Here is a 19,778-nt window from a genome sequence, read left to right on the forward strand (position 1 = left end):
AGGCACTGAGAGAAATGGGGAGAGGACTGGTCTCAGCATAATCTGGCTACACAAAGACTCACAGAACTAGCAAAGAATCTCAGATTTAAGCATAGGGCTACCTAGTTTTCTAGGAAAAAGGGAAAAAAAAAAAAAAAAAAGACACTGCAGTTGTCAAATCCTTGTCTTTCTGTATGTTAGATACTGGCACAAACCCTTTACTTATACTGCACAGAAAAGCAGACAACTCTAAATACACCTTAAATACTGAGACTCATTTTGCATCTGATGTCTGCAGCTTTCTCCTGTCCAAAGACTACTTTATTTTGAGATGAAACAGTATAAGTTGTTCATATGCAGTATCCAGGAATATATTCTAGTTATACTTACTGGTGCCTTCTTGTCAATAGGCTTTATAACAAACTTCTTGTCATTGAAAGAGATATTTCTGATTTCGCTCCAGGGGAACCCAATCTTTGGAGTCAGTCTGGAAAGAAGAGAAATAGTTTTAAGACATGATGCAATTAACTTTTTTCCCGCCACATTGCTTCTAACACACAGACTCAGTGGGACACAACACTTCCAACTCCCAACAGAGAGAAGACAGTAGTTGAACCAAAACCCCACAGCAGGAAAAGAAGCCCAGTCACCTCCCTTATAGAGTCTCGTCTCATTCTGGTCAGCCACCCTACTGACCTGTGACTACGCAATAGGGATGGTCTCTACTGAAGCCACACACTCAGCTTTACCAAACTGCTACTTTAAGTTCATTTCTTTTAAATCAGGGCCTGAAATCTGCAACATGCAGACTTTAGGCATATGGGCTGTGCTTCCTGGGAGCTCCTCATACATCAAGGGAGGCGTAAGCCGAAGTAACTCAGCTGCTCCACACACCTTCTAGCACCCACAAAAAGTCTACCCTGCTGTGTTACAGCTAGCCCAGCTACCTCCATCCTGCCTTCCCTTCGAAAGTACTGGGCAGGCACAAACACAACTGACAGAAGCAGATTTCTTGTCTTTTGTTTCCTCCTCTTGTTATTATCTAACCCATCCAATACATGTGTGTCTGGCATACGCTGAAGTGCCAACAATTATTTCTAGCAGATATTTGAAGACATGAGTATATAATGTTCAGCACTGAGAGAAACGTCTATCATCACTGAACCACTTGAGCTCTGTAAGAATCCTTTCTATGGAGCTCATTGGTTAAGGAAAAAAGCTGACAATTTTGGAGAAATTTGACTCATCACAGAGATGGAAAGCTACTACATAGCTATTTCATTGGGCCCAAGCGCACAAAAAAACCCAAACCTGCCTCATTTAAAATCGGACATCAAGAATAAAATACATCCTCTTCAGAGCTTACCATTCCCTAACCTTTAACTTAACTGCAAGGTTATGCAACACTGTATGTAACATTAAGAACTGTAAAGAAAATTATTTGATTAGACTACAATTAACTAATTACTCCAGTCTCAGTCATATTAAGTGTTTCAACCCTAGACAATACAGTATGGCAGACAACTAAAATAATTCACTTATTAGTAAGTTCTATTGCAGATTCACCTCTTTAATGCAGAAAAAAAAAAGCTTGAAAGCACCTAGAACTGTGACACTGACATAAAATGCAGTATAGAGGCTCACACCCCTATAGCACGGTCTCATTTTCCTCAGGCTGAACTTCAACAATGAATCTTTGCTTTTTCACCTTTGCCCCAGTCCCCAAATTTTGCACATACAAACCAGAGGTGAGGTACACATTACTATTTTCTTAGCCCCCATATCTGCTCAAAAGACTTAATTACATAGTAGCAAGAACTACAGTAGAAATAAGCAGTTTATTCCAGCACTGTATTTGTTTTGCAAATGCTCTCGATAGCTCTTTGCAGTCCAGGGCTATATTCTGTCTGCTTCTGCAGCTTGAAAAACCTGTTTGTGTGACCATGGTTACATAGCAAGACTAGTCATTCAAGACTAAAGTATTACATGAGCGAAACTACTTTTCTTTCAAGTGACACTCCTTGCTTTCTGGGTGACAGCACATATTAGCATTGCAGAAGAGACTGCATTTCTCTTTGCCATCTTAACAGAAGCTCCAGAGAGTTCCAATTAATACTTGGGTTGCATTCAAAGCTTTTTGGAGGCAAAGATGTAGGACAGGTGAAATCCCTTCTGTATTACAATGGTAGTCTGTTATAGATTAGTGACATGAAACCAATACTTGGACGGGGGGCAGGGACGCAATGACCAAACAACAGAAAAGTCTAGACCAATCCTTTATCTAAAAAAATGTCAGTTTTAACTTCCCTTCAATCCTTCAGTTGTGAAGTATTAGAAGAGACTTAGCAGGCTTAGACACAGCTGTTCTCACCTTCCTTTTGTGTTTATTTATAGACGTAGTCTATCATTTCCCACCTCTTATCCCATTAATAAAGGTTCTGCCTTTACCAAAAGGGCTGATTAAAACTATGCATACCTCAGTGAGACCTCATTTCATTCCTTGCTCCCAGTAACTATCTAGGTTAACGCTTCCCTGGATTCTGAGTGTTACCCAGCTTTGGGTTTGCGGCTATTTGTCTTTTTTCAAACCCAGGTAGTTGTATGCACATCTGCCATTAACTTCAGTATAAGAACAGCCTTAGATATCCAAACACTCTGCAGCTATGTTAGCCTCTCGAGGTTCTCGTATTGTACCCACTGCTGGCATAACTGGCACCTCAGTCAAGGAAAAGCTTGGTAAACTCCTTAGTTCAGGGTTCAGCTCTACAACTGTGCACTGTTTACCAGGTGGCATTGTACAACTGACATCTCTTTTTATATGTAGGAAGCATTAGCATGTAAGGCTACAAAGGTCAGGAAAGTCAAGAAAGCATAAATGATGTGAAAGCTCATTTCCTAGCACAGCTTCACCTACTGATCCAGAACAGAAACAGGAGCAAGCTCTAAACTTTGCCCTGATACTGTAAATGAGAAATGCCCCTTGGTTCCCACAGCAGCCCTCGCTCTGTGAGATCAGAGGTGAAAACAAAGGCCTTACTTATCATCCTTTTCATAGATGTTGAGTCCCAAGGCATCAACCCCCAGCCAAAGGTCAGTTCCTTTCTTATTCTTGATTTCAAAATAGTTGATTCCGTACATCTCCAGGTCTTGAGCAATCTTCAGGTATTCCAGCATGGCATTCTCTCTGGTTGAGACAGGAAGCAAAGCAGATGTCAGCCCCCCGTTTATCTGACTATTTCAGAAAGCACAAAACCCTTGGAAGAAACACATAACTCCTCCTAAACCCACACATCAAACAGGAGTTAAAAACTGAATGGGATTCACTTTAGAAGTTATGATATTACACCTATGAAAACACACACATTTACCAAACCTTAGTATTTCTGGACAGAAAATTAGCCACATTCATCTCTTTCAGCATTCATCCTCGTCTCAAGATACAATAGGAAAGGTACAGGATCTGAACCTTCTGCACCTGCCAGTGCAAATGCTTCAAGGTTAGACATACACCTTCACTTTTTTCCCCACTCAAAGTCATCACTGATACACTGTACATGGGTCCAGGATCTTCAGAAAGCCATCCCAGACACTTTTCAGCACCACTGCAAATATCCTACCAAGTTTTACTATGTGATTCAATGCTGGTCCAGAAAATATACACCAAGAGTTCCCTACACAGGCGACTCTTGGGAGTCTTATTTCAAAATCACGTTGTGGAACTGCAAGCTTAAGGTAATGAACCAGCAACGAAATGACCAGCCTAAGGAGCAATACAAAACACTTACTTGAGCATGCCACTGTGTTCAGCATGCCACACCTGGATCCGTTCTTCCCACTGCTCTCTGGAGAGTTTATGCTGGTCCATCACCCTATACAAAGAAAGGCAAATTAGCAAAATTGGCTTTATGTTCTGCCGTATCCATTGATGCCGAGTTTTGCTATAGTCTTACTGAAATATTAGTCCCACCCGTGAAGTCTTACTGAAATTAAAAGGAAGATCCTACTCAGCCCAAAGTCTGTGAATCAGAGCATTACAGAATGAACAAAAACCTTCTGCAAAGCCATTGTGGTCACCGACCAGAGACATGAGAGGCATAAGTAGAACACTTAAAAAAAAAAAACCCACAAAAAAAACCCCCACGCCGACAAAAAAATCACATATACTCTGTAGACACCAGCAGGTTAAAGCAAAGCAAAAGCTGGTGTCATTCCTGGTATTAGACACTGCTGCAGAGTGTCATCAGGACGCATAAACAGAAGCCATTTCTCTGGTAACAGAGACTTACCCTGTACAGGGGACTACGTAACCTCAAGACATGCTTTCCAGATACAAGCTTTTTAGGACTACAAGGACACACAACCCAGCCTTCTCCAGGGATGACATATCTAGACTGAACGCTGCTCTTTTCTTAAAGAGGAGACATTCATACTGCCAGTTACCAGCATGGCAGCAATGTTCAGGAAAGAAAAGCTGAATTCAAAAGTATACTTCCTCTCCCTAACCAACCCAAGGAGAGAGTATAAAAACATACTCTAATATGACAGAAAGAAAAAAATGAAGGAAAAAACTCAAATGCATGCAGTTCAATCGAAAAAACCAAACATGCTTTTAATGAAGCTCTTTATATTTAACTAGGATGCAAATTCTTGACTTTAAAAAGAAAGCCAAACAACAAAAAAACCACCCTAAATAAAATGGGAGACTGTATCGACCAACTCCTTCACCTTTGGGGGATCAGGCGCTCTGAATTGAGGTATCCAGGCTTGTGCACATCTTTGCTGTAATCTCCAAATTTGGCCTGCACAGCATAGGAGCCAAGAAGTACTGCTGTTTCAGGAGGACAGTAGATCTCATCGCTGAGGATCCCTTCCTTCACCTGCAGGAAGAAGAGCTTCTGTGTGATGTCCTGGATCAGCTCTTCAGGTACATCCTCTGGGAAGAACTTGGCACGGAATTTGAACTGGAGGGGATTCTCCTTTCTGATTTCTTGAGCGGAAACCTGAGGACAGAGGTGACAGCACAACTAAGCAGGGTTGCAAACAACAGAATACACTGCTTTTACTCAGAAAAAAGGATTAGGGGCATTTGCCTTCAGAGGCGAGTGACTGGCAACTCATTACTGGAATGCCTTAATTCTGGCTGCTTACTGGTATGAGAATACAGGGGAAATGCGTTACGTTTTCCAAAGCAGCCAGTGAAATTTTTTTTTGCACAGCAAACCTTGGTCACTGGAGAATGATTTTCCATGCTGTACGAGATGGCAAACCCATCCAAGTATTGTATTCATTTGAGAGAACAGCCCCCTGTCGTTAAACAGGTAAGTCACCAGCTGCCCCATCAAGAAAAACAGTTCATAGCCTTGCAAGAAATGCAAGTCCACAAAAAAAGAGCACATCAGAGGCATCAGTGCTCTGTTACAACTGCCCAGCTTTGAACTGACTTATCTTTCCGATTAGTGCAACAACTGATCCTGCACAAGCAGAGACTAAAACCCTCACTAACCATGATGTTCTTCCAGTCACAGCAAGAATAGCTGCTTCTACTCAACAAAGTACAAGATCAAGCTGCTGTTGTACATCTGATAAATGCTATAAAGCTTTCTACAATTCACACGGAGAGAAAGGGCAAACTTCCACCATACCACACCTCATGCAAACAGTTCCCATGAAGGTCAAGCTCTCTCTAAAAATAATCCTGGAGTTATGAGAATTAAGGAACAGTCAACAACAGGCACAAAGTTTACAAAGCTGCAGCAAATAATACACCAGAAATCATCTAAGCTTTAACCTTTGTTCAGCAATTAGCCCAAAGTCTGTTACCTTTTTATCAAGCTTCAGCCAAGTCTGGAATCCTTTGTTGTCCACATACTGAAGACCAAAGTACCACACTTCTCGCAGACCTATGGTTTTAACCACCTGAAACAGAAAGGTCAAATAAAGAAGTTATTGCAGGTAACGGTTCACTCGAAGTCACAGTATCCTCTCAAGTCCCACATCACCTGCGGGTGCAGGAAACAGCCTAAACCTCTCATCTGGCATCTCTTAATTTCATCTTGTTGACAAAGACATATAGCTGCCATAGTAGATGACAGCAATGGCATAGGCTAAGCTACTTGTCCCTCCCAGTTCCTAGAAGACAATTCTGGGGAAACCAGTAGACACAAACAGGGCAAGCGACAGACCACCAACTGCAGATTTGAGACAGACAATGCTTTTAGGATACTTAATTAGTTTTGGCTGTAGTTTCCCGCAATTTTTCTTACTGGTGAGCTAGAGGCCAGCAGTCTGTAGCTTGGAAGCAAAAGCTTTCTGGGGCTGGTAAGGGAGATAGGGAAAAATGCACCACTCTGATTAGCACTCTGTGAAGTACTGTTTGTGTGATGTTGACTAACGGGCAATCTGTAAGGTTTAGTGATATAAGCAGACCACAAAAATTGCATAGTAGTATGAAAAATGTCACTAAGCAAATATAACTTTTAAAGATAAAGAGATCAGTGCCTACTAGTTGAGGAAGTGGGATAGCTTCATAGCTAGACATTGTGGGGTGTATTCAGTAGGCTACAGTTTATATGCTCTACTTCAGCAGGGCCGTAAGTAACTAGTTACAACTACAGTTTATGTTAAAAAAAACCCCACAGCCCAACAAACAAAAAACCCCAAACTCCACAACTTTTTTTTTTAAAGGAGATGGGGTCTGAAAGTACTTCAGCCTTTACTTGACTACAATTCCTTTTCCCTCCTCCCCCAAAGTGGCTTGTTTCACCACAGAACAGACAAGTTTTCCAACAGCTAGATGTATTTTTAGAAGGGTCTGAACCAGGCTTTACTCAATCTAGCAGAAAAGCAGGGGTATGCTGAGCATAGTGCTTCCTGTTGCACAAAAAAAGTGTTGCAACTTTGTTAAAATAGAGTTGCATAAATCAAGCAGTTATCTGGTCATTATCTCTGAATGCCTCTTACAACAGAAAAAGTACTTTTTCTGTAAATCAAGTCAGAAAGCTTGCAAAAGTTCTGACCCCTCAAGTTCTTCCCAAAACCTAAAGGCAAGGAAGGAGAAAGTACTAAGCTAAACTTCATAATTTGACTATTTGAGTTCCAATACAAAGATTAAAGATGTTGATGTTTTATTCTGAATTCTGGGAAATGGGTTGTAGACTTCCTCCATAGCAAAACACGGAACAACTAAGAACCAAGGCACTAAATTCAAGATGGGAGATGCCTCCCCCACCCGCAAATGCATGAAATGCAGAAGCTAATCTTAAATCTGCCTGTTCCACCCAGAAATGCATTCGCTCCCAGAAACTGCCAGCTCGCCTCCATCTGAATTTCTTCTCCTTGTAGTCGGGATGGCACACGACTGCCTGGGAGGTACTCCAGCCAGCTGCAGAGCTGCTGCGTTGGTTCCCAGGACACTTCGGACCATTGTGGGGTAAACTCTGCACAGGTCGGGCCTGAGTGGAGCTGAACTCTATAGTCACAGGTTTCCACTATTTTTCCCTTTCTATAAAAAAAGTGAGCTATATTCCACCTTATGTGCAGGACACACACTAGCAAAGCCTAAAGCACAAGGGCACTGCCAGAGTAGTTTTGCTAGCTGACAGCCAGGTCGTCTTGTGGTTTTTAAAAATAGCCTGCTTCTTCAAATGCCCTTCCCCCTCTACAGTGCTTCTACAGTTCAAGTTGGGCCACTCCCCATACCTGCAAAAACCTGTTGCCTTCATATGCTTTATCTGAGTGTAAACTCCATCCAAGATAAGGGCCTAGCAAAAGGCTTGCACAGCAGAAGCAAAGAGAGGATGTCAGAACAGCTGCAGCTGAACATACAGTCTTTACCTTCCCTGTTTTTGTGCTGCACACTTCCACCTTAGTCTTCTCTTGATATGCAGAAATGCACTCCAACAAGGAATGGACTACAGATAAGAATTTCCAGTCACAGGTTTTAAACCTGAGCCATAGGATGTAAGGAGCAAATCTTCATGAGGTGATAATTTATTCCAACTGTGCAATAAGTGCTGCAACAAAAGTCTTCAGAAATCTAGAACTACCTAGACAGCAAGCTAGAATTATCTTGGACCTGAAGCATCCTGCCATTTTCCATGTTCTCGGGATTTTGTGCTTCTCTGCTGGAGGTCAAGAAAGTGGTTTCTTCTGCCAGACAGATGACCCTAACTCTTAACACATGCAAATGTTAGGGAATACATGGAGGACAAAAAAGTCCTCATTGAATCCTTGCCATAAGGAACATAGGAAAGGACATATTCGTACTGTCTGGTCTAAGGCACTGCTTTTAAAAAACTGGGATGTGGATTTTTGTACTCTTAGACACAAAACCAGAGTTCTCTCTTTTGGGTTAACATGGAAGGGGCTGAGGAAAAAGTCATCCCGATGCAAGGGTAATCAGTAGTGAATGAAAGGTCAAACACCAAATGGTGGTTCCATAAAAATGCAGGGTTTGTATGCACTTCACCAAAGTTCCACTCAACAAGTACTCAATGTTTATCCCACATCAGTAATAACCAAAAGGAATCCAATTTAATACTCAACACAATTTGTAGTACTCTATTTTGTACTGTGAAGTTCTGCAGCGATTATAATTTGATTTCCTCCTTTCATTCCCTCCAAGAACTCACTAATAATTTTTTTGTTTGTTTGTTGGCGTTTGGGGTTTGGGGGGGGGGGGGGGGGGGGGGGGGTTGGTTTGTTTGGTGTTTTTTGGAAAAGTACTTCTCACTGCACAGCTGCCATAAGGCCTAGCAAGTTCTAGCTAACTCACTGAAACAAGAGATTGTGCCAACAAAAACTTCGAAGGAATGGACATTGCTTAGCCAATTCTGCCTACCTGAGCTAAATGACCCTTTGCTATCAAGGCCAGCAGTGGACAAGGGGAGAAGTGCAAAAGGATTGCTGTAACACTTCAGTACTTGTAACTGAAGTCAATTCTTAGTTGTTTTTTTTTTTTTAAATTCCAGAACAGTATTTTTTTCTGCTCAGATCTAGGCCTTGCTTCAGTTTTGTAAGAGCAAGCTACTTCAGAAAACAATAAAAAAGCTTTACAAAGTGCTCTCTGTTTATTTTAGTTGTCTTTATCTGACCTTTGTAGGTCCATCTCCAAACAGACCTGTGCATTGTTAATGCAGTAGCAGAAAGAGTAACAGCAAGGGACAAAAGCGTTGGCTACTCATGCCCGTCACTTCCCTGGGAACCCCCAGAGGAAAGCTGTACAAGTCTCTGCTCCATCCTGCTGCACAGGGACTTCTCACAAGGTACACTGCTGTAGCTGCTGCATGGAGATCACAAACTCCTCTGGTTTCCCAGTAGTCTGGCAAATTTGAACACCTGTGGCAAATGGCTACCTCCAACCCAGCTTCTGAATGCACGCGGCTATGCCTACACTTTTGTCAGTCACCTCAAGACCTCATTCTGAAGGGTTTTATGTACAGGGACAACATTGCAACTTTGGAATTTAAGAAAGAAATAAGAGCTAAGCTGCATTTCAAAGCACGAAGTGCATTTTTACATGCTACCTATGCTGTCTAAAAATTTTGGATCCCTTATATCACCCAACATTGCTAGGAAGGCAGGTTTCACAGGAAAATAACATACCTGCAAGAATTTTTGCTTTTTTCTTTTACTGTGATGGAATTTAGAGATCTTAGTTCAGACTAGAGCCCTTTGATTGGAAGGTGGAGAGAAAAGAGAGAGGTAGGTTTGGAATCTAGACTTAAGAAAACATTATAGTGTGAGATGTACCCCAAGCTTGAACAACAAGAGCCCATACCAACCCTTCACTGACCTGATCAAACAGCTGTTTGCCTGTAGTGTTTGGCTGGATGGCAAACTCCAGTTCTGCATCCATAGTAACAACTCGAACATTGATCTAAGGAGAAAAACAAAAAGCATTGTTTAAGATGTATTGAAAGCTGTTTCTCAGTGTTAACACAGTACTTTGTGTACAATACAGTCTTCACGCTTTGATGCACTACCGTAACCTCTGTAATATACACACTTAAGACCCAATTAGATTTGTATTATCACACCAGCAAACTTAATTGGGGCACTGAATTTGCTGTCTTATCCAGATTGTCCTGCAGGTTTTCCCACTCAACACAGGACTGGACTGAGCTTCTAGTTACACAAGTTACAAGTTGACCATTTTAGAATTGACCATTTCCAGGCCTAAACTCCCCTAGAATAAGGGTTCCTGTGAGTGCACGGCATGCTTGCCTGCAGGCCATTCCTTGGATTACGAGAGGCCCTAATGACTAAATTAAATTTAAGACTTATAAATTAACTTCCATTTATATTAGAGCTGGAATTAATCTGAGGTTTTAAAGGCAAAAGGCTGCAGATTATTCTTATGAAGCATTAACCCGATAAACATTCATTCTTTCCCTCAAAAATCTACTCAACACATAAAAACAGCAGTTAAGGGTACTGAATGATACTACAGGGCAAGAGTTCACTAAGCTATTGCTGTTAGTGAAGAAACAACATAACCAGATTTGCTGCAATGGCAGTAGATTGCAAGGCAGAGGTTACTATTGTATACAGAAGGCAAGAGTGTTTAATGACAAGAAAAAGTCTATTAGCAGTTAATCAGGAGACAAAATGAGCAACTAAGCTTGCAGGGAATAGCATAAGGACCAGCAAAATGGCAAATCAGGAAGGATTATCTCCAACTGTTCCAACTACAGGAGACTATTGCTTGCAGTATTATACTAAGTCTCAAAAAAAACCCCAACCACCAAAAAACAAATTTAAAACAAACAAAAAAACAAAACTGGGATGATTGTGTAGTATAGTTCTACTAACAAATTTGTAGCTTGGTATTTTAAAGGAAAGAGAGAAAAAGGTGGACATGTAAGCACAAAGCTAGACAGCAGGTAAGCTACAGGCACATAAGATTCCACGACAATTTCCCAACATTTTTCACATTACAGAAAGCCAGAGCTAACAGATCAGGAGAGCCTGTTACAGCTGCAGCACTGGTGCCCAGTGCAGAGGCACACACTTTAAGAAATGAGAGGAAGGGGCAGAAGAGGAATAGAATCACTCACTACAAAGCCTTGACACTGCAGTAGTTTCCAGATACTTAATTATGTATATTTAAACTCTAGGAGAAACGTCAGGTAAATCAATGTTACAGTTAACACAAAACTGTGAATAGAACAAGTTGCCTCAGCTAGTTTTAGTCAAACATATTAGAACAGTTTGCATTCCTTTTTCAGCAAGACATGAAAGCATCAAGTGCCTTTTAGCCTTTATAGAGTTGTTTCTTTCTGCTCTCTCCCAGATGCTAGAGTACCCTCCTATAGGAAGATAACTGAAGGCAGTTTCCAAGTCATGGAACCCCAGAACTGAACCAGAGAAGATGATGCTTAGATGCCCTGTCACTTACAAGCTGTACTTTTAAAACACAGTCCTTTAAATCAGGATTTTTTTTTTTTAAAAATCCTCTAAAAGCAACAAGAAAGAACAAGCACTAAAGGTTTTCCAAGAGCTCCTTTTCCCAACTGTAGCATCTGAGATCCGTAATGGAGCATGGAAGTATGCTTAAGGCTTTCTTCCTGTGCCTTAAGAATCAAAAGTTTCCCAAACACCATTTCCAGCGTAGGAAGGGAGAGGAAGTTCAGATACCAAATTCTCAGGAACAGCAAGGCTGCAATTCAGAGATGTGACCTTAAAAAGCTCCTGTTGCTTAATCCCTCTCTTAACAATAAATCCTTAATCATATTCTAATCCCTTTCTACCCCCTTCAAGAAAACATATGCTCATAATCCACAGTTCTGTATTGTGCAAGTTACTGTACTTCTGGCTGAAACGCTGCAGTGGGTGTAAAACAAGTATCGCTTTACACACTGGAGAACTTGAGTGGATGTGCTTCCCACTCCTTCCCAGAAAACCTGCAGGATGTTGGCTGAGCAGAGAATTCCAGCTGGTGTCAGTACCTCTGTCTTGCGCTCTACCTCCTTAGTGGTTATCTGCTAGTAAAAAGAGGTGAACTCCCTAGTCTAGGGGGATACTCTGTATTATTTCAAACCTAAAAGACCCTTCTGGATACAGTCCCTTTCCCAAAGGATCAGCTACATAGTGAGCTATTTAGTGCTAAAATCATCTACCTGCTATATCTTTTAAGAATTATTTTAGTATTAAGACTAAAATTTGAAGTAATCTGCTTTCCACCTCAACCATTTAAAGCCATAAGCATGTAGGCACATGACTACTTGGTTATCCAAAAAGCTTTCAAGGACACTTGGGGCATACGGTAAAGGTTAATTTCTGTGTTCTTAAAGGGCTGAACAACCAGCAGGATAAAAAGGAATTCCCTGGTGTGCCCTCAGACAAGCTGCTAGCCGCACGACAAGGGCAGCAAGAAGAGACAGGGCCTCAAGCAATGTCACTTCAATGAGTTGATGACTGCCTGGCAAAACCCTTTGAGTCTCTTTCATGCCATATTAAGTCTTCTTACTTCTCACCTCCAAACCTTAGCCTTGAAATCAAGAATATAATGGTTTTAACAGTGTTTCTAAACAGATGCCCTACAGAGAAGCTGGTAGTGAAACAGGCAAACAGAGCTTAACCCACTTGAAACCCTGGTTTAGACAGTCTGAAGAAACCTTGACATCTTTTAGACTGAGACACAACCAGTTTGGCATTCAGCTCAGACCACATGAAACTCCCCATGGCACCAAGATGATTAAGTCAAAACACCCAAGGGTGCTAACAGAGTCAAGATATTGTTGGGGAGAAAACCAGGGAACAACTCAGACTAATTTGTATCAGCAACAAAAAAAGCAAGACACAGTTAAGACAACTTTCACAAGTGAAGTCCTGCTTACCCTGTGTAGGCAAGGCAGGTCATTTGTAAGATCCCCATCAAACCCTGGCAGTTCCCCAAGACAAAACTGAAGCTATAACCAAAAAGAAACCAGTTTTTAATTGTTTCATAGCACAGGTGCATGGAGGTGGAGAGGAACACATGGCTGTTATACATGAAAAAAGGGTTTTTAAATACACATAGCATGCTAAAAATCCTAGACAGTAAGATGTAACTTCCTTCTCAACAGGCCAGTGCCATAACACTTTATGATTACACTTTTATGTCTGAGACTAACATACTCAAAATGAATGACAAATAGGGCCTTAGAAGGTTTGCTTGTGTGTACGAAAACATTACAGAAGACAAGGACTTTCCTCTTCTCTTGTCTTAGGGTGCATAAAATTGGTAACAGATTCGATCCAGAGGGAAAAAACATGCTGTTGAAAAGACAACACCATTTGCATTAAAAGGAAAAAAATCTCTATGCATTGTAAGAGACTACAGAAACCAAAGAACTTACTACACTGGGTGACTGAACACTAATTCCATGACATCAGACCGTTCAGGGTAGACTGTAACGTGTTACCTACTTTTCCAACTGGGACAAGAGAGTGGAAGTAAGATGAAAGACTTAACATCTCTTCTAATGTTAAGTCAGTAGATTGATCTATGGAACACTGCAGCCTTTCAGAGACTGTGCACTATACAGTATCTAACTTGGCAAATTAACATGCCATTTGAAAAACATTCAGAAAACTTTGCCTCTTATGGAGGAAACAAGCTGCCAACCAGCTGAGTGGCATCATCTCCTCCGTGCAAGATCCAAGGCATAAACAGGAATCCAAGATGACATTGCCTCTTCAATTCCTTCCTCTCAAACACCCAATTTCCAGGTGTGTTGGACACTATGCATACGTAGGTAGTTTCTCCTAAGGTCTCTCTTGAGCTATACAGCCTGTTGGTCAAGAATCTGTCTCCAGTTGCAGGTAACATGGTATCTCTGAAGTTAACCATCCCCCACCCCTCCCCTCCCCTGCCCTGATATTGCAGCTCCACTGCAAAATATCCTACACTCAAAAGGAAAAGGAAGGCAGAACAGGGAGAAAACCCACAGCCAACACACACAGTAAGCCATCACGGATATTTTGCACCTTGATGCATGAAATCTAATACCTCTTAAGTCCACCTGCATAATAATATAGTTCAGTAGAACCATGAAGTTGTGCAAGTAAATTTAAATACCATACAATTATTTCCAGTGAATATATAAGATAAAGAACAGTAAATACCAACTTTTACCCATACACACAAGACAAACCAGTATTTCATGTGTTGCATATCATTATAATTATGCAGTTCTAAATACCTCAGACAATGCTCAGGAATATTTTCTTCCTCTTTCCAAGCAGGGATAAAGACCAGTCTCTTAAATAGCAGGTTTACAAGTGCAAATGTTAGCGAAGTATCTTCCCAAGTGGTGGCAATTAGCAGTATCATAGTGTAGAAACCTAGATAGGCATGCCTTCTTTCTTCATCACTGGATGTCTGGAAATCTCAGGCAAGTAGCTAGTACACGTACAGCATTTAAGTGCTGTACCTGCACAACACATACCATGAAAAACAGCATGCGGGCCTATTAAGGTTTCTTGCAAATAGGCAAACTGACCGTACAGCACGTGGACATACTTGTGCTGAAGGAATACGGCAATCTTAACAAATAAGAGAAAGCAGTGGTAACAAGAATACTATTAAGCAAGCAGTAGTATTAAGCTTGCATCCTCACTTCTGCAGGTCTAATCCTTCACCAAATAAGCAACAGCTACCATTGTACTTGTAGTAAAAGACTTCTGCCCTGAGTTGCGATGCATCTGCACAGATGAAGCAATCTCATTTCAACCTTAGGCATCAGGCCTCTTCATAGCCACATGTAGCGATTAGGTATCCGGTAACAGGAAAAATAAACTCATGTAGCAGCATCACAAAGGCACTGAAACTGCTCTCTCTTCTTCCATCTTCTTCCATGCATTAGTGTTCATTGGTTCCAGGCCCAAAAATAAAGATTGATATTGTGCTAACTGATGGAGTAACTGTAGTCCCAGCTCCTGGTAACTGTTTTTGGAAAATTTTCAACTCTGATTAAAGAAAAAAATCCTACAGGCTCCAATGCTCAGAGCTGACATGCTAACACCTTGCTGTCTGCGTTTCTCTGTCCTCTACAAGTTACTTAAGTCAACTTAAGTTCAGAGACCGTGGAGAGGAGAGGATAACTCTGGGAGGGTAAGTAGCACAAACAACTGGAAAGATATTTGTTCAATTTTTTATATTATTCTTCAGTACCTAAAAACATCAACATGTCAAGAACACAGCACTTAGAGCCAGTTCTGTTTCTTCTCTCACTGAGTAACCTGTCTGATGGATCAGACCTCATCTAATAACATATTTTATGTGGCCCCATGTGACAGACTAGGCATACAACAAAATTTGAGCCATGTGAAATTACAACTGAATGACAAGTTGCGCATCTGAATTCTCCATAGCTTCTGTCAAAGCAGGACACAATATCATGAATATCAAGCAAATTTATTTTATGATATCAAATTATATAAAAAAATTTGATTTGCTGATGCAGGACCACCAAAGCACGGCTTCCCTCCCAGTTGGGCTCAGCACCTTCATCTTGCTGGAACTACTGTAGCAACACATTCTGACCTGTAGGTCTGAGAAATAGTTACAGGTGTTAACTTGGAGAGGTCAGAACAGACAAGAGGCAGGTGAAGGGATGAACAAATTACAGGCCTGCAAACAATGGCTTGCAGCATGACTGAAGACAAGGATGTGGTCTATTACAATCCCCAGAAAAACACCCCATTTCCTGGTATGATGCTATTGCATAGAAGGAAAAATTACATTCTTGTGTGTATGTGTCACCAGAAGCATTACAGGCGACTGTTCTGTTCTGCTTCCCTGACGACTTGCTGGTTGGAATGCTGTCACCCAGATCTGAATGCCTCTTTTGGAAGGGAGCAAGATATTCCAGGAAAGTCTGCACTACTCTGCAGGTCAGGTGGTTTTGGGTTGGTTGTGGGGGTTTCGGGGTATTTTTGTTTCAAACTGGAGTTGATTTGTTAGCATGGCACTGATCTCTTCCAAACGCAGTTGTCTGAAACATGATGTATCTATAGAGAAGACAGCAACTTTTAAACCCACAAGGCGAAAAATACCAAAAAGCCCTCTTACTTTCTTTTCCTGTTACCCAGCCTGCAAAATAAGTGCCCTGATATCATCCACTCCAGCAATATGTAACTACTTCCACACAGCCTTCAGACAGCATAGGTTCAAGTCCTCCCCAGTGCTACATTTTTATGATTTAAAGGGTCTCCATGAACTAAGATGAGAAGGCAAATGACAAACCTGCAATTTCTTTTCTATGGGAAGGAGACTCTGATTCTCATGAGAGTGCGAGAGAGATGTACAGCACAACACTGAAGAAAGCCTTTCACACGCTCCTACTCTGCTCCCATGCCAGAATCATTTCTGTGCTACCTGCCCAACACACCTAGCATTTCAGAGAAGGCAGTGGCAGCACAGCAAAACAGTCCTGAGCGTTCCCTTCCAGACTGAAGAGCACACAGTTTGCTGACAAGGGAGAAAACAGCCTCATCAGTTCACAAAACACGAGTAGAGGATGGTCTCACTGGCATCCACTTGACTGACAAGGCAAGCTCATTGCACCCATTTAACCGACCCAGTTTCTCAGCATACCATGTTAAATCAAAAAGACCAAACTGCAAATGGAAGGACACATTCCATTTCAAATCTCGTGTTAAACATTGCTTCCTCATTGCAAATAAATGGGAACATTAAGTCACATTCCACTGAAATTCCTCCGAATCCATGAAGCACTTAAGTATTGCTGTACTTGCAACAGGTGAAATTAGAGTCGAGTAGTCTGGTCTTTGTTCCTTAAAACCTTGCTCACCTTCCCAGAAGAGGGGGAAATACCATTGAGGGCAAATACAGTTGCATATAATCTAGAAGGTAGTAGTTACTTTAAAATTGTCTAGCGTGGTTGTTAGCCTTAACTACTAGTCAACTTTAATGCAACAGCTTGTACAACCATATTTTTTTTTGTAGTATTCTTATGTATTTAAGGAGCAATAACTGTATCAGCTATACTTAACTTTAATTTCTTAACTTTACACTAAGTTTACTCAAGGCAATAGGATCCCAGGTATTTGCTGCTCTTGTGTAAGGTGAAAAAGCCTTATAACAACTTAAGAGGAAGATCTTCTGAAGAGAAAAAAAAGAAAAAAAGAAAAAAAAAAAAAAAAGAGTACTTTGAGGGGAAGCCAAGAATAATTTTTAAGTGAAATTTGTAAGCTAGACTCTTTTGGATGAAGGGGGTGGGGGGGGACGCTTATGTGTCAGGAAAACCTTGAATACCCATATCTGGGGAGTCATCCAGAAATTCCAGTTTTAGCAAAGCAGGTTGACTTTTCAGAACAAAATCCTCCCTCCCTGCCAGCATACACAAACAGATCATAAGAAAGCCAACCTATTGAGCTTGCTTTTGCAGCCAGGTCACTTAACTCTTCTTCATGAGATAGCACAAAATCTTCCTTATAATTAAGCATGAAGATAATCCTAGCACATAAGTTTAAACTTTTTTAGTTTAGATGAGCAGAAGAAGATGATATACTAAATTACCTGCCTATCTCAGTTTCCTTAACCAAAGCCTGATATATCCTCTGTCAGCACATAATAACTGCATAGCAGGCATCTGCATGAAAAGCTGAGAAGCAGCCATGGCTGTAATCCAGTTCTTTACCTAAGGTCAAGCAATAACGTCCTGCATGCCATAAGATCATGAAGATTCCATGCAGGTGTGGCAAGCTCACATGACACCACCTCCGATGGCCCCGGTTCCCAAATGCCTAGGTCTCAGCCAGACTTCCAGCACCTTCCACCACCTCTAGTCAGCTCCATACAGTTAACATTATTTGCTCAGTGAAACAGTAAAAACAAGCAAGTACTCTTCCCAGAGAAAAATCTTTCTTCACCCACCAAGGTTTCCCCCAACTCTTCCTTAACAAGCAACCTACATCATTCTGTCTTGAGTTAGGAAGAAGTAAAAAAAATTGAGACACAGATGCCTTATTAAAATTTTAATTTTTTTTTTTAAATGTTCTGGCAAGACATAAAGCAATGCAGTTTGAGCCTGAAAGGCCCCAGGATATTGCCCTTAAACAAAGCGCTTGTGCATTTAGGAAGCCGATATGTTCTTCATGCAAAACATTTGCTCTCACTTTCTGTGAGGGATCCAAGAATGGCTTACTCTGAACACAGACAACATTAAGAAGCAGAAGGAGGGTTTATGGTGTTCTGTTGAAATACATTAAGTTTTAAGACTTTCTGATGCTGTATAATACTGTTAGCATTGTTGGAATGTCTGTGTACAAGCTAGAGCCTATTCTTTACAGAAGGAACACACACCAGTGACAGCAGGCTCAGCGCGGCACTGCTGCTTGGACAAGCCATTTGCCCTCAGTGGATGTTAGGATGGATTTAGGAACACTGACTGCAGCAGCAACAAGAGGTCCTTTGTACCTAAAGGATAAATACAAAGGGAATCTACAGGCCACTGGAACAAACTCTTTCATGCACAGACTGTTTTATCATGACTGCTGTTGCATCTAATTAAACGTAATGAAGTTGCAAGACTAAGGCTTTACACATGAAGTTTAAACAAAAGCCCCACAACCAATCCTTAAATAAGCTTTATCTCACTAAGTCACTCAGAGTCCAAGTGAATCAGATCATCTTTCGTGGTCTTCCATCAAAAACATCAACATGGGGACAAGTGTAGATAAAACAGAGGTTTAAGATGTCAAGTTTTATTAGGATTTAAGAATCTTGTAAACAATGTAACATCTCCAATATTTATATGAGTCAGCTACATAAAGTAATATGATCCTTCTGTGATTCTTGTAAGGGAAAATAAAATTAAAAAAATGCGGAGTACATCATAGTCTTGATCCAGAACACAAGCACAATTTCATACCTCTGCTTGGCTTTTTCATTTGGAAGTGACAGGCACACAACAATTTACGCAAAAGTCAAACTCCACACTACCAAGTCGCAACAAACAGTGAAGAGGTCTGAAGGCATGAATAATCTAAATAAAAGCTGTAATAGCCTCAGAGCTTCCCCTGAATCCAAGGCAGATTCTACACCAATACTGGTGCCTTTTATTCCAAAACTTATGCAGAGGCATAGGTTCTAACGACATGCATGGAAAACCCAGAGCCATTCCGAAGAGTCAGAAGTCTGACAGATACTCACCTGGAGACCCAGCAGCCACACAGCCTGTCAGTGTACAGCTCTCAACACCTTCAGTAGTCCCGGCATGAACAGTACTAGCACAAGGTATGATGGTTGTTCTTCAGGGGTGGACAACCAGCACATTATATTGGAGCAGAGTGGGCTGTGTGAATGCAGGGAGAGCCTGTGACTGTAAACAAATTGTTTAGAGGAAAGTAGCCTTTTTTGGGCTGCTTGTTTCTGTAGGGAGTAGATTGTGTTTCTTCCACACTGGAGAATCAATGCTGGGGAAAGATACTTTAAACAGGACATTTTTATTTCCACTGTGTAGAACTACTCTTGAATTGGGGTTCTTTCCAAGCCAAAAAGCCTCTTCAGATACTTGTTTCCCAATTACTTGCTAGAGAAACAGTAGGCTTCTGTCACTTCAAGTGACAGCAGAGTTTGCGTTTCAGTTTGTACAGCCAAGTTTCTACAGTTTCTGTGACTGGTGTTTTAGGCCAATAGCTCAAAGAAAATGAGATGTCTAGCTGGAACTCCAGGTAGTCAATTGGCAGGCAAGCCAGATTAGTAGCTTTGAAAAGGCTTCTCTCAGAGACCTAAATTATTATTTAATCTCACAGGATTATGCCGTGAGCGTTTAAGGGGACCAAGAACC

General features: G+C 41.2%; 1 protein-coding gene across 1 annotated transcript in view; it reads right to left on the reverse strand.

Moving 5' to 3' along the window:
- The window catches only part of EZR (ezrin), a 36,181-nt gene that overhangs the window by 8,016 nt on the left and 8,387 nt on the right, over positions 1–19,778 (reverse strand). Inside the window, exons 2-7 of the mRNA XM_055713513.1 lie at positions 9,773–9,856; positions 5,800–5,895; positions 4,705–4,979; positions 3,765–3,848; positions 3,017–3,163; positions 370–466 (exon numbers count right to left, since the gene is read on the reverse strand). Coding sequence (XP_055569488.1) covers positions 370–466; positions 3,017–3,163; positions 3,765–3,848; positions 4,705–4,979; positions 5,800–5,895; positions 9,773–9,856 — 783 coding nt within the window. The remainder of the gene's footprint in view (positions 1–369; positions 467–3,016; positions 3,164–3,764; positions 3,849–4,704; positions 4,980–5,799; positions 5,896–9,772; positions 9,857–19,778) is intronic.

The sequence above is a fragment of the Falco cherrug genome, chromosome 6 (assembly GCF_023634085.1).
Source record: "Falco cherrug isolate bFalChe1 chromosome 6, bFalChe1.pri, whole genome shotgun sequence".
Lineage (NCBI taxonomy): Eukaryota > Metazoa > Chordata > Aves > Falconiformes > Falconidae > Falco > Falco cherrug.